The sequence below is a fragment of the Suricata suricatta genome, chromosome 1 (assembly GCF_006229205.1).
Source record: "Suricata suricatta isolate VVHF042 chromosome 1, meerkat_22Aug2017_6uvM2_HiC, whole genome shotgun sequence".
Lineage (NCBI taxonomy): Eukaryota > Metazoa > Chordata > Mammalia > Carnivora > Herpestidae > Suricata > Suricata suricatta.
The window spans coordinates 44,355,073-44,370,984 of record NC_043700.1 but is presented as its reverse complement, the minus strand read 5'-3'; the positions used below and the strand labels follow the sequence as shown (position 1 = coordinate 44,370,984).

General features: G+C 41.8%; 1 protein-coding gene across 4 annotated transcripts in view; it reads right to left on the bottom strand.

The window, feature by feature from the left end:
* DOCK5 (dedicator of cytokinesis 5) overlaps window positions 1-15,912 on the bottom strand; it is a 209,521-nt gene that overhangs the window by 75,357 nt on the left and 118,252 nt on the right. For all 4 annotated transcript variants that reach the window (XM_029937931.1, XM_029937939.1, XM_029937947.1 and 1 more), the window contains 7 exons: window positions 15,469-15,567; window positions 13,883-13,955; window positions 11,188-11,291; window positions 9,844-10,027; window positions 3,063-3,160; window positions 2,421-2,510; window positions 535-635 (listed from right to left, as the gene is read on the bottom strand). In XM_029937931.1, the coding sequence (XP_029793791.1) occupies window positions 535-635; window positions 2,421-2,510; window positions 3,063-3,160; window positions 9,844-10,027; window positions 11,188-11,291; window positions 13,883-13,955; window positions 15,469-15,567 (749 nt within the window). The remainder of the gene's footprint in view (window positions 1-534; window positions 636-2,420; window positions 2,511-3,062; window positions 3,161-9,843; window positions 10,028-11,187; window positions 11,292-13,882; window positions 13,956-15,468; window positions 15,568-15,912) is intronic.

Here is a 15,912-nt window from a genome sequence, read left to right as displayed (position 1 = left end):
GGCTGCACTATGGGAAAAGCAGACACCATTGTCCTTTGTGTAAAAGAAAAATGGTATCCTCTCATGTCCTGAAAGTAATTAATTTTACAAACACTTGTGATCTAGGGGTAAGGGCATCATCCTTGGTTCTATCAGACTTAGTTTTGCTTAGTCCACTATTTGATGCCCTTGGGGCTTCATGCTAAACCCAATGAATGTCAGACACCCATGCTAAACTCCTAAGATCCTGAGTATGATCTCCGTTTTTGACTGTGTTCCCAGTGGCTTCAACTCCTCATCTATATATGTTCTGGATTCTTCATGAAATATAGGCTTATCTCTTCTGGAACTTGCCAGAAGGCAGGGACTGAATTTAATACCTTTACCAGGGTTGGAATACTTAGGTGGTTTCTTCTGTCCACCTGGAAGCTTAGAACAAGGTTCTGCACATAGGGGCACATTGATTCAGCTTATATCCCTTGCATTTCTTAACAACCCAGCCCTAAGAGTGCAAACCCGATAACCCAACAACAGGTGGCTCCCTTGAATACTTACACGTATGCCAAAGTGGCACTGAAGTGCTTGTAAATGTAGGTTTCGAGGACAGGATTAAAATGCTGGAACTTGATGTCTCCAATCAGTGAAATAATAAATACCTGCCAAAAGTGAAAAATATAAAGAGCAGCACTGTGTGGCCCCAGGCATTCCGTCAATAAGCTGGATGTTAACTTCTTGGTGCCTTCTTTTCTTTCTTGACCATTTTTGTAGCATTCCCACTTTACTCTTCCAGAGCTGGAGTGAAGTCTTGGAGTTTCTTTTTATTTAACGTCAAAAGAGGAACGATCGTGTGTCAGGCACTGAGCTCAATGCTCTGAGGAATCTAGTAAGAGCCAATATCCCTGGCCTCAGAGGGCTCACTGTCTTAAAGAGAGGCCAGTACACAAGCAACATGAGTCAGGGAAGAAAATGGGAGAGGCAGAAGAAAGATCCAGAAAGGGGACTCCTGTGGGAAAAATAAACTCTAACCCAAGGATGCAGCTATTGAAATATTCTATGACCTAGTTGTCTCCAGTGTGGCCCAAGTGCCCTCAATAACTGAACTTCATCAGACGTTCCCCTCAATTTCCCTTCTTCCGTCACGTTATCGCTACCAGGCATGTCATCCACAAATAACCACGCTGCACCCCCTGATGACACAAGAACGCGAAAGAAGGGCACAGGGGATGCCTGCATGAGAACCTGGAGACCTCGTCCCTGAGAACCCACAGCTGTTCTTTCCCATAAATCTGGCCAGGTGTGATCTTAGCTGTAGCTTTTCTTCTCTTTATTTTACGTCCTTAACACCCTGACCCCTCCTTGAATTCATCAATTTCTCCAACCTGGTGAAATACCTATTATTCCTTTGCTGCAACATCCAGGTAATCTGCACAGAATTTTCACCCCAGCAATGAGAGAATGATGCTTGGTCTGGATGTGTCTGCTTCCTCCAGTCCACTACGATTTGTGCCCTTCCAAGATTTTGACATCAGCTCTCATTGTCTGGATTTCAGGGTTTGGAATGGGCTGTATGTTTAAGTACTTAGTATGGAATATTCAATTGCTGTGCTGTGTGTTGTGCATAAGGAGACTGATACTCATTTCTGATGTGTGAATTCAGTCTCCCTTGTACCAACATAGAAGTACATACAACATGGCCACAATCATCCTGGCACCTCCTGGCTTATAATTAGGCAATTAAAATTTTTTAATGTTTATTCATTTTTTGAGAGAGAGACAGAGTGCAAATGTAGGAGGGGTAGAAGCAGGCTTCAGGTTCTGAGCTCATCAGCACAGAGCCCAATGTGGGGTTCGAACCCACGAACCACAAGACTATGACCTGAGTCAAAATTGGTGCTTCACTGACTGAGCCAGCCAGGTACCCCAAAGGTTTATTTATTTTTGAGACAGAGAGAGAGAGAGAGAGAGAGAGAGAGAGAGAGAGAGAGCGTGTGCACAAGTGGGGGAGGGGAAGAGAGAGAGGGGATAGAGAACCTAAAGCAGGCTCCACACTGACAGCAGAGAGCCCGATATGGAGCTCAAACTCATGAACTGTGAGATCATGTCCTGAACCGAAGTCAGACACTCAACCAGCTGAGCCATCCAGGCGCCCCTATAATTAGGCAATTTTAAAGTAAGTTACAGCATTTCCTGATTTCTAATGTAAGAAAACATCTTTTTTACCCTAATGAGAAAGAGAAAGCAGATCATAAAGTAAGATCTAACATGTAGCAAAAAAATAAGGGCTTTGAACATAAGTCAGTTGTTTCTAATTTAACTTCTAGGAATTTAGGCTAAATAATCAGAGATATCCAAGTATTTAGGCAGGAGGCTAATCACTGCAGTCATTGATAATAGTGAAATACTGTGCGAGAATAAACTAGTTAACATGTTGAACTGCTTACCAGTGCGTCAAACACAAGGAAGTCGTAGGTTTCATTGTCCGACATTTCCATCATTATGTTAAAAAGTGCATCTAGTGTATCTTGCAAAAACTGAAGATAAAAAAAAAAAAGAGGCTATTTCATACTTTCTGTTCAGTTCTAAACTGCAGATATTCATGGAACATTGAGTTTCAATAGGAAAGGTTTAAAAATAGCATTTCTTAAAAATTGGCCTTTCTACTTCCTGATGTAGATAACAAGTTTACATATACATATGATATATAATATATAAAATAATGTAGGGTATATTATACACAATAATATAATTAATTATATTATTATACATTGTTAATACATTATTATGTTATAATCATATATTAATAGAATACATTATTATATATAATTTTTGAGAGACGGTGCCCGTGTACAAGTGAGGGAGAAGAGCAGAGGGAGGGAGAGAAAAAGAGAGAAAAGAATCCCAAGCAGGCTTTGAGCTGTATCTCAGAGCCCGATGTGGAGCTTGATCCCTCAACCCTAGAATCATGACCTAAGCACAATTCAAGAGTCCCCCAGGTGCCCCAGAAGATTTATATTTCTAATCACTGACTTAATGTGAAATGTTGAACTAGGGACACAGTGACTGTATTTCTAGGCTGAACATACCTTAACAATCTCGCCTCCATCCACCTCCATTAACTTCTTCAAGTTGTGTTTAATGTTCTGGGAGTTCGAACGCCAGTTTAACAAGCCCAACAGGTCAACTGGGAAGAATGACCACCAACCATAAAATTAGACACTGATTATTAGAAGAAGCACCACATACTATTTCAGGATACCACTACAGAACTCTCTAGAAAAGATAACTGCTCTTGATAGTGACTCAATCCTTATGTATTTTTAAAAATTTTATTGTCTCCTGTCTAAACCAGGAATGGTCTTTCATACATCAGAAGAAAAAACTAACCAATAATATAGAAAAACATAAAACTGAATTCCTGAATGGCATTCATATTTCTGAAATAATGACATCATAGCCACACAGATGAAAAGTTGAAAAACACAACTCAAGTAAACATCCTACCTTTGACATGCTACACTGCTTAATTCATCCTTTGTCACTACACGTGTCTTGGTGGATGCAAAGGGAAAAGGGAACTTATATGCATGCACTAATCCAGTAAATGCTGTATCCACATTGTAGACTAGGTTTTATTTTTTCTAATTTTGAGTTGAGGAAACTGAGGCTTTGTGAAATTAACTTACTTGCCTTAGATCGCACAACTGCCAGGAAATACTATGAATGGAGTTTAATTATAGATGTATCTGATTCCAAAAAACCATGACCTTGGTACTCTATCATCCTGCCTTCCCAGAATTCTTCAAAGGAACAGACAAGCAAATGAGATAGGCTGGGATTTCAAAGGAAGGCAGAACAGACTCATGGTCCTTTGGGTAAGACTGGAACAGAAATCTTGAAGTGTATTTGGACTTCAAGTACAGAATTATGGATCTTTAAGCCATTTATAACTTTAATGTTGAGCTACCAAATATGACAGAAATAGAACAGGCATCTGGGCTGTTGCTATTTTACCATTTTGTTTAGTTTATCAAGTTACTCTTCTAATTTATAGAACACTACCAAACATAAATAGCAATACATGTTATTTAATCAATGGACTTGTATAATTATATAGAAGTTGTTGATATAGAACAACTATAATAGAATAGCCAATCTGCTTCACGAGTGTTTTTTTTTTTTTTTTCATTTTGTTAATTTGAGAGAGGGAGTGTGAGCTGGGGTGAGGGGCAGAGAGAGAGAGAATCTCAAGCAGGCTCCATGCTCAGCACGGAGTCTGACTCAGGGCTTGATACCATGACCATGAGATCATGACTTGATCCGAAATCAAGATTAGGATGCACAACTGACTGAGCCACCCAGCTGCCCCCATGAGTGTTTGTTTTGTTAGACTGTGTACTGTTTACTCCCTGGGAAGCCTCCAAAATCCAGAGCTAAAGACTCTTCACTGTCAACAGAATAAAGTCCCCCAATCACTCACAGAAGGCAGTAAGGCCCCACCCACGCCTTCCTGTCAGTCCAGTGCCCACCATTCTTTTACCCCTCAGCAGTCAGACAGGCCAACTCACTAGCCCCTAGACTATGGCATGCTCTGATAGATCCATGTCTTTGCATATATTCATCCCTTTGCTTGAAATGCCCAGAAATACCTTAATACTATGTATTTCATAAGCCCGTACTTGTATTTAAGACCCACCTCAAACTTTATTCCCTCTGAGAAGATCTACCCAATCATTCTGTGCTATCTGCACTCCTTCCTGCATATGCAAACACCTCCCCTCCCCCACCACCATGTTATAAACAATAAAAAAAAGACACACTTGGTATTTTTTTGGCTCATCCCATAGATGTGAGCCACTTGAGGGCAGGAACCATAGTGCATTCATTGCTACATGCTATCATAGTGATAGGCACCTATTAGGTGTTTAACACATTTTTGAGGAAATAGATGGGTGGAAAGGGAACTGGTAGCCCTGAGGAAGCTGGCAGTGTGCTCAACACAATCCTCAAATGTATTCGTCTGTTCAGTTAGCATGCAGCCACAGACGCTGTGCACGGCTTATCCACTAGGCACTCTCTACTTCCAGGGTGCCACCTCCTATTTCCACCAGAGGCTGGCAATGGTACTGCTCCATTTGTTACCTCATTCCACCAGACGCTGTCTGAAGAAAAGGATTTTAGATATTTCATTGGGATTAAGAGTCACCCAGCAGCTTGAAGCATCTGCAAACAACCCTTCTGTCAGCCCTCAGATTTACACACTAGAAATATTTCCATGCCATATCACTGCCCATGTTAGGAATACAGTTGGCATCTGGTGAAATCATAAGGTCCTTGGGCTAGAAAACAGGCAGTAGTTGTAGGGCAAAACTGCCTAGACTTCCTGCACTCCTGAGATTCATGCAGGTTGAGGCACATTCCTCTTGTTAACTCATGTCAACTGTTGCACAGTACCTCTCCTACTGTGTGGATATACCACAATGTGTTTGTCCACTCCATTGTTGACAAACTTTTGAGGTGTTTGCAGTTTTTTCTCTTTTTGTTAACATTTTTTTTAAAGTTTATTTATTTAAGAGAGAGAGAGAGAGAGAGAATGAGCAGGGGAGGGGCAGAGAGAGAGAGGGGGAGAGAGGGAATCCCAAGCAGGCTCTGCGCTGTCAGCACAAAGCCCAGGGTGGGTTTCGAACTCACGAAGTGCAAGATCATGACCTGAGCCCAAATCAAGAGTTGGATGCTTAACTGCCTGAGTCACTCAGGGACCCCTGTTCGCAGTTTTTCTATTTACCACAAACAATTCTGCCATGAACATTCTCGTATATGTTCTGTTGTTCAGATACAGCAGCTTGTTTGGAGAATAAAACTAGAATGGAGTTTCTGGATCATCAGGAATGACCATCCAAATGTTATCCAAAGTTGTCTCAATTTACATCCCACCCCGAAGTATTTAAGAATTCAGGATACTCTGAATGACAGTCCCCGCATTAAGGCCAGTGACTACTTTAGGGAAAGGATTAGAGGCTATAACACTTAAAAAAGAAAAGGAAAATAAAGAAAAACTACAAGTTTTGGAGTTAAAAATATCTATTTTCAGACATGAACTTAGGCTACATAGTTAGCACTTTTAACTCAATTTTCTGCTTAGTAAACAGGGTGATAGTGACTCTGATACTTTGTGTGTTAGTATGTTAGGAGGTAAAGGAAATAACCAGGAATCGCCCGGCACAGGGCCCCACCTGCAGGGACTTGAACTCCCTTCTCCCTTTTTTGGAGCCACAAATCTATTCTCACCCTCCATAAGGACCCAGCAACAAATGATCCCATAGAAACAGAGTCTGATCTAGTTTTGAAAAACTTAATACATGAAGAGTCTACAAGCTCTGTTTGTAACACAGGCCAATGGCTTTTAACCTTTTGAGTCTGAATAGTCCTCATAAGGCTAAAGAGAAATGCCCTTGGTCACGGTCTCTGTGTGAAAGAACACTGCTCTCTTTATCAGCAAATGCCCTCTTACAAGTTGATGGTTTCTTCCTGTTTTACAGCTTTTTTGTTCCCAGAATACATTAAATTGATTCCTTATGATTTCCATCAAATTAGAAGAAAGCAATACTTGAGCAGCCCACGATCCTTATTACCGTTATCTGTCCCTTGAAATGCCTGTTTCTTCTGATGTGCGGGAAGTCCTGCTGTCTTCTTCACTTTTTCCACATCTGTCCTCTCCCTCCATGGCCATGACAGTCCACCACTCATCCCTGGTTCCCATGATTTTGCTTCTTTAAACCTTCTTCGGGTAGGATACTATGTAAGACTTTAGTTTTGGGTTGGGAGGGGTTCTGTATGTTAAGATGGGGTTTTTTTTTGAGACCTAAACTCTAGGAATGGGGAAGACGACAAAGCAGAGGCCAGTTCCATCTGATGGAACTTTCGGGGATGACGGTGATGCTGTGTATCTGCCCCCAGCGGCGTAAAACCACAGGACATCTGAAATGGGAACTACTGGAAACCAAGGAACTGAATCCATACCTTCTTCTGATACTAACTAGATTTCACAAGCTCCACGTGCCTGTGGCTGCCACAGTGGGACAGCACGGGTTTAGAACAGCTAGAAGATACGCAATGTAGATACCAGCAAATCAAGGGCTTGAGTTGAGTACCACTGTCAATACGCTTCCTACAGTTTTTTTTTTTTTTTTTGACTGGAGATAATGAACAGTTTAACAATATGGGTATCTCTGATGGAAATTCCTTTTGCCATTTAAGTGGATTTTACATACTTTTATCACTTGCTTTATTTGAAGTCTAATCTCTGGAAAGCATAATCTACTAGATAAATGCTGTTTCTCTGGACTCTTTCTTAATAGTCTTACAAGTATATGGATGCCTTGTATTGTCTACTACCATGCTTTAAAAAAAATAACACTTTCACATTTCATAGTTACAAGTTCGGAAAGTAACAGAAAGAATACAGAAAAAAAGAACTGTCCCAACATTTGGAGTCTTTCCTTTTCGTCTTTTTCTGTGTACACATAATGATGATGATGATGATGATGGTGATGATAGCTAATAGTCACTTGTTTTGCTTTTACTTATTTTAGTTTACTTCATTCTTTGAAATATATACTAGTCTTACTCCCATTTTATTTGTTGATTTATTTATTTTGAGAGAGAAGGAAAGAGAGAGAATGAGCAAGAGAGGGACAGAGAGACAGAGAGAGAGACAGGAAGACAGAGAATCTCAAGCAGGCTCTGGGCTATCAATGCAGATGCTGACACAAAGCTTGAACCCACGAATTGTTAGATCATGACCTGAGCCAAGATCAAGAATAAAGGGCTTAACTGACTGAACCACCCAGGCACCTCAGTCTTACTCCCATTTTAAAGATGAGGAAACCAAGTCACAAAGAGATCATGTGACTTGCCCGAGATGAAACAGCTAGTGTCAGAGCTGAGACTTGAATCCAGACCAGTGGCTCCATATAGTCAACCTGCATCTAAACGAAACTAGGACTATGCCCCTCATACTGTTAAAATTCTCCCATGCCTTTGATTACATTTTGAAATATATTTGGCAGCTGCACGTATTTCATTTAATCACATGGTAATGCCCCCACTAACTGGACACTTGGCTTGTTTCCATTATTCCCCTCTTAGGAGTATCAGGAAGAAATCATATGTGAGTCTGTGGGCTCATCTTTCATTGTTTCTTTAGGTTTAATTTCTAGGGGGGAGAGGGTTGGGTCAAAGGGTCCAACTATATTTCAAATCTTTGATCTTCCTTCTAAATCCTCTTTCACAACTACTGTACCACTTTAACCTTGTGCCAGCCGTTTATCACATTTACTTTTTCCCCAAGAAGGAATATGTCACAGATATAATGTTGTCATATCTTCTGTGAAGTTTACCATGTTTTTTGGTTTAATTTTTGTTTCTTTTTCTCGATAGACTTTGTTTTTCTGAGCAGTTTTAGGTTCACTGAAAAACTAAGTACAAACTACAGAGAGTCCCCACATCCCCTTTCAGTGCTCCCCAACTTCCCCTACTAACATCCTGTATTACTGTGGTATGCTTGGTGTAACTAATGACCCCATACTAATATAGTTTATTAACTAGAGTCCAGTTAACATTTAGGGTTTACTCTGTGTAGTACGTTCTGTGGGTTTTGACAAATACATAATGACACGCACCTGCGTATCCATCACGGTATCATATAACACAGATTCATTGCCCTCCAACTCCCACTGTGCTCCGCCTGTTTGTCCCTCCTTCTCTCCCTGGGGCCTTTGCAACTGTGACGGTTTTCACAGTCCCTGCAGTTCTGCCGTTTTTCTGGCTTAATTCTTGGTGAGTGTGTTTTTACGTTTCCATATGTATCAGCTCTCGGCTTCACTCTGTTGGGTCTGGTCACTTGTCCAACTTGAAATCCTATCTATATTCTCTAGCCAACCATGATTCATCAAAACAAACACTACTGACCCTTTCGAAGGATCAGCCAACATCTGATCCCTGAGTGTACCTTATGTCTGAACTGTTTTGTCTACCTCGTAGCGCTTCTGTAGGCCAGAGCCCCAGCCATGTTCCTCACCCAAATCTTCTAAGAGGCCAAAGGGACGGATCCTTTACACATCACAGGGGCTATAGGATTTCTACAGCAAGTTCCCTGGGCTCCCAATTCTTGGCTCACTATGTTCAGCAGAACTCCTGACTCATAACCTAAGTTAACTGAATGAGAAGCTGTTACTGGGTATCAAATGCCATCATACACATAGGAGAAGTTAAAATTGATACCAGAGGTTTCAAGAAGGAACAAAGTGATTTGGACTATTCAGCTGATTTAATGAAAAGCCCCTCCCTGCTTGGGAAGAAAGTAGGAAAGAGGAGTCTCTGTGTGGTGCTGGGGGGAGGGGTGCAGATGGAATTCTAATAGGAAACCCTCTCTGCCCTTGGCCACCCCTGTCTGGGTAGGATGCTGGCTCTCTTTCTCTGCCAGTACCATCCCCCTCACTACCAACATCTGTTGTTTCATCTATTATACAAGTTCTTTGCTGCCTTGAAGGAAGGAAACGTAAGACTTCTACAATTTTTCAGCCTCAGTTAATGAAGGCACTTACAGGTTTCATAATATTGAAAAATACCAAAATCCTTTTCATCCTATTCAAAAGATAGGCAAGATAACCTCAGAAAGAGCATTAGCTATTTGATCAGGACTACCCACAACACCAAGTGAAGAAAAGAGAGCAGAATCCAAAGCACCCAGCACTCTACCTCTGAAGACACAGCCCCGTGTGGTTCAGCCCCCCGGGTCTCACAAAGAGCCCAGGGTGACCAAACAGACAACTCACTGTGGTGTCACTATGGGAACCGCACACCTACCGTTCTGGGTGAGCTTTGTGGAGCAAATGAGGGTGGCAATCTGAAAGCTATCTTTTGTGCTATCCTTGTTTGGGGTAAAGCTGGCCAGGGTTTTGGATGCTTGGAGCTCTTTTTCATCCATCTCTGCCTTGGTTCCAGGCAGGGTCAGATAGAATTTAGCATCTTCCATTTTCTTGTTGTCACCCTGAAAAGGAAGCATGTTAGGAACACCAAACAATGGGCAAAATCTCTTAGATGCGAATAAAAATAGTCTCAATCATGAACATGGTGCATTTTATCAAATTATACTTAGATTCCTTCCAACTCTGTGACACTGTGATTTTTTTTCCAGGGTTTGAGCCCAGAAATAATCTCAACACTAAATAAAAATGGAGTAGATTGTGAACTACAAACTGAGAACATCCTAGGTCTCTGCTATAAATAAATATTAAAGAGTGAGGTTGGATTTCATTTCCTTGAACCTGATAAGTGGTCGCAATTCTATCTCACTGGGTTAGTGGGTTGACTGGATTCATTGGGAAGAAAGTTTGTCATGCCTTCTAAAACCATCTGTGAACTAAGGAGCTGTTTAAAAGAAAGAAAACAAAACAAAACAAAAAACACAGGCAGGGGGGCCTGGGTCGCTCAGTCAGTTAAACATCCCACTCTTGATTTCCACTTAGGTCATGATCTCACAGTTCGTGAGTCTGAGCCCCACTGTCATTGCAGAGCCTGCTTCGGGGTCTCTCCCTCCCTCCCTCTCTCAAAAAAAAAAAAAAAAAAAAAAAAACCAAAAAAACTCCCCAAACAACCCAGGCAGATACATCTCAAAGAAGCTACCAACTCTGTAACAGTTAGATAAGTGAGGCCTTCCGCGTCTCCTTTTCAGTCTAAAATCTCAGTAAAAGCAATAATTCTATGGCAGTTAAAGAATGAGGGCCACACTGCTGGGGAAGGAAGCGAGGTCCCCTCACAGAGAAATGGCGCTTGGCTCTCGGTGAGACGGAAACCACATCCGCCCACGCCCACCATACTCTAACCGAGTCCAACAGTGCAACTGTTCCACACAGGTCGATGCAGGGGAGAGGCGGGAGGCAGCTCTCAACTGTTCACCGCCGAGGCCCGCCATTTGCATGACAAGGAGAGGTGTCCTCTAGAGGACTTATAACACACTCATCCTAGAAACGGGATAGGAAAGGCCACAGAGCTGGAGTGACCAGAGTCCTCTAGTTTTCTAGACTTGAAGGGGCAAACCCTTCTAGCTCTGGAGAAGTTTCCAGTATGTATGCACATAATTCTGAACCAATTTCAGAGGCGGTAAGTATTTCCTCAGTAGTTTTCTGAGCCTCGTTCTGTGAGCCGCACCTTATAAACCACCAGGTCGTGCCTCCCATCCCGCAGCGTGGTGCCGTCCGGGTTCATCAGCTTCACGAAGGCCACCCCGAAGGCTCGCTCCGATTTGTCTCTGGCTGAAAGGACAAAAATAAGCATGTCTGAGCAGTGCAACAAGATACCAGGAAGTGATGGCTATGATGGATGGTTTCCCATTTTGCTCCAGGATGGGATACTCAATTGTGCTATAAACAACACCGTTAGGCAAGCTACAGTAAGGCACATGTATGGTGCATACCACAGGCTCCTCAAAGGAAATATTCCCCAAAGTGAAATCTTCTGGGACCCCCCAAGTATGTTCTTCTTCCTACATTTGCACATGAATGAGACCAGCCATTAGCCAATCATCTAAATCAGAAATGTGGATGCTGACACGGAGTCAACCCCCATGTCAACTCCCAGTTCTAAATACCTCTGAAACCGGCACTCTTCTCTCCATCCCTTCTGTTCTCACCTTACTTCCTTATATATCTTTGTTTTCATGTTTGTTTATTTTTGAGAGAGAGAGAGAGAGAGAGAGAGAGACAGAGCATCAGTTGGGGAGGGGCAGAGAGAGAGAGGGAGACACAGGAGAAGCAGGCTCAAGGCTCTGAACTGTCAACACAGACCCTGATGCGGGGCTTGAACTCAGAAACCATGAGATCATGACCTGAGCTGAAGTCGGATGCTTAACCTACTGAGCCACCCAGGCGCCCCAAGTCTTCCCTACATTTCTAGAGGATCTCTCCAAGCAGTCCTTTTCCACTCACCACTTTACCCACACTGCAGAGGAAGATTTCCAAAAGCAAATCTAATCAGGTCCACTGCCCTGCTCCAAAGCACTTTCATGAGATATCTCGCTTCTGTTGCTTTAAGACAGACCCAGTGAAGTATTAATCACACCCAACAGTTTATGATGCCATCTCTTCCTTCTAATATATTAGCCCAGGTGCTAGGAGGGTCCGGCCTCCCCAAGGAAGCAGAGCACCCCCTCCAGATCTTTAGGTGCTGGCCTCTGAGCTCATGGTGTCCCCTACTTAGGTGCCAATGGCTAGGGCAACTGTGGCCCGTTCTCATCACGGGCACAACTCTGAAGTGTGGCTCACGTGCCCCTAGACTGAGCCATAATCCACTATATGCTTACATTTGTATATGGCAGCCATGAGGTGGTAGCCGTGAGGCAATTTTACAATACCCTCGATTTGGGGATGTCATGAATAAAGCTGTGATGAACATGGATGAAACCACAACCACCACCACTAACCTCCCATATAACACCTTTTAGTGGTACTTCCATAACGTGGTTCAAAATAACCTTCATCCTTCACGATGTGGGTCCAGCCTGCCTGGATTCAGGTCGCTGAGGTGTCTGCTGACCCGGGCTCTCTCACTGCCTAGCCCTGTGACCCTGGGCAAGTATCTAATTTCTCTGTACTCACTTTCTTTTCTGTATAGATGTGGATAAAAGCAGTATGTACCTTATCAGATCACTGGGGACACTAAACAGTGTGCAAATAGAGATTCATGTAGTGTCTCATATAAACTGAGGGCTTGATAAATCCTAGTTTAGGGTTATGAAGAACTGTGTGAAATTGCTGACATTTTATTTTTGATACTGACCCACAAAAATAGCAATTTCATGGGGCTTGACCCAATATTATGATTGCTCCCACTGTTCTGACATCAGCCCTGCTGCGTTCACTTTGCGGGTTTCAAACACATTTCTCCAACACCACTCTCGAGTGTGCTAACTTCGAGTCCTACGTCTTCAAGTCTCGGCAAGGAGGTAGAAGTCTTACGCATAAATCCCAGACGAGGCTGGATGCTATGCTACGTGCTCCCTTCTAACTCTTGGCTGGGGTAGCGTTCACCACACTGCTCTGACCTTAATCGCCTGTTTTATGGTTCACCTTCCTACCCAGGCCAACAGAGACTTCAGAGCACTGCCCCTGTCCTATCATGGCCGCAGGGCCCGACCTGCAGTCTGGTTTGTGGAGGGTGTTCAGGAAATCCAGTCTGGAATGAAGAATTGCATGTTGGTGCAGCGCTGAATGAGAATAAGACATTTCCAGAAATGTTATCATCAGTCTGAAAATAATCCATTTTGTTCTCTGTTTATACTTTTGAGCAGTCATTTCACGAACTGTGATCTAAGGCTTGAAATAGTTTTTTCCTGAAAAAATTTATTTGAGGAGACAACAGATCAAGGTTTCCTTGCTGTAGGACTTCTCAGCAATATGGCACATTCGCTGTGAACGCCTGAGGAGGAGACAGAATATACAGCATTTCCTATTCCTATCTGACTGGGAACTGTGAGCATCATACAGAACCTCAGTATTCATAGTATTCATAGAACACATTTGGGGAAATTATTACATAGAACAATAAACACAGATCTTGGAAGCCCAGAAAAATCTTTTTTTTTTTTTTAATTTCCTCAGCACAAGTGAATCCTGACTGATATAACAACGCTAAGTATCTAGTTTCCAAGGACTTTGTTCTCCATACATACACACACACACATATATATATATATATGCACACACATATATGTATATATAGATGCGAACATACACACGTATATATATGCATAAAAACATATATATGTAGTACATATATATGAACATACATATATATGTATATATATATTTTTTTAACAGAAATACATTTTAGACCTTCCAATACTTACATTCCTGAGATGATCGGTGTCGGAAGGTAAATCTTATATGGCAGCGAGTAACCTCTTCTATGGCAATGGACACCTGCATAATAATAAAAAGCTTACAGTTTATATATAGATGGTGTGTTGCACTCATAGCTCATTTTGCAGAATTGGGCTCATTTTTGGTATCTGATTGCAGCAGTAATTCCTATAGAGTGAGATCTAGAGTAAGGTTCCATTCAACGCAGATTTAGTTATTTTCAAAACTTAAAAAAAATCTCAAGAGAAACCATCTTCGCTGTACATTACAGATTCTGAGAATGGGAATATTACAAGTTTCTTGAACTTTCGCAAGTATGAAAGAGGAAATACTTTAGAGGAAAAAGATCAGTACTTGGGGTCTATACAAGAACCTCCAGGCTGCCAGGAGTGTCCTGATATGGTAATAATTAGGGCCTGTAATAGAAGCAAAAGATAAAATACTGGGGACAAGGAGCCTTTTTGCTGTTTACATATATAGAGGGGACAGAGGAAAACAGAAGTACATGGCCGTGAAAAGAGCAGAGAATTTATGGCAAAAAGTCAAATAGATTATGGCATCATTATATAATGGAATATTAAACAAGTATCTAGAAATCCATTTCTAAAGAACATTCAATGCATCCACATAAGTAGTTTTTTTAAGTTTATTTATTTTGAGAGAAAGTATGCCTGCAAGTGGGGGAGGGGTGGAGAGAGGAGAGAGAGAGACTCTCAACCTCAGTGTGGAGCCAGAGGCAGGGCTCAAACCCATGAACCATGAGATCATGACCTGAGCCGAAACCAAAAGTCGGCCGCTTATCCGACTCAGCCACCCAGGTGCCCCTTGAGATAAGTAGTTTTAAACAGCACATTATAAATCTGTTACAAACACCACAATCCAAAACAAATGACTTCCATAAAATTGTGGAAAATGGTTACTTCTGAATTGAGACGGTAGTGCAATTTTCCTCTTGGAGTTTTCTATGGAGAGCTCCTAAGAGCCTGGCAATCCGAGAGACCTGATGGAGACTGGAGTTCAAACGAAGTGGGCTCCAATTTAGGTTTGGACGTTAAGCAGTTACAGGATCTTGGAAAGTCACCTGACAGTTTTGAGTCTCAGTTACCTAATCAGAAAGGGTGTTACAACACTGATTGTTTTAGCCAGAGGGCTATTGGGCGACTCACAGGAGATGACTTATCTAAAAAGCACTTGGGGATTTGTAATACACATATTTAAATTGAGAAGAGGCCCAGAAAACTTGGTTAGAGGCCAAGAAGTAAAAGATGTTAGGCAACGGCTTACAGAGTGTGAAAATTTCCATTTGGTTTGGGACCATCTTGGCAGCCTATTACATCATTATGACTACAAGCTTTTCTAGTCAAATTTCTACACATTTATCAACAAGAATTGTTATTTAAGAATCTGGCATTAAATACTCTCATACAAAATTCTATCAATTCAGTTCTTATAGGACACTGCAGGCAACCTATCTAAGGCTTCGGGTTGCAGAGTAATGGTTTGTGGGTAAAAACGAGAAAGGAATCTAAACACCGTTTCATATATGCCAGAGATTACAAATGGCCCATCTCACCTTGACAGTCTCATACCAACAAGGCTGCTTGACTTGATAATAGACTACTGATTTGTACTCCGAAATGCCTTCATATCCAGCACCTGGATGAACTGCTTTCTTTGGATGGAAAGAAAAAATTAAAAGGGGATAATTTTTTAGTTTTAATTCTAGTAGAGTTAACATGGTGTTATATCAGCTTCAGGTGCACAATACAGTGATTCAACACTTCGACGTATTACTCAGTGCACATCATGATAACCGTACTCCATCACCTATTTCTCCCATCCCCCACCCGTATCCCTTCTGGTAACCATCAGTTCGTTCTCTATGGTTAAGAATTGACTTCTTGGTTTGTCTCTCTCCTTTTTGTCCCCTTTGTTCATTTGTTTTGTTTCCTAAATTCCACCTAGGAGTGAAATCATATGGTATTTGTCTTTCTCTAACTGATTTATTTTGCTTAGC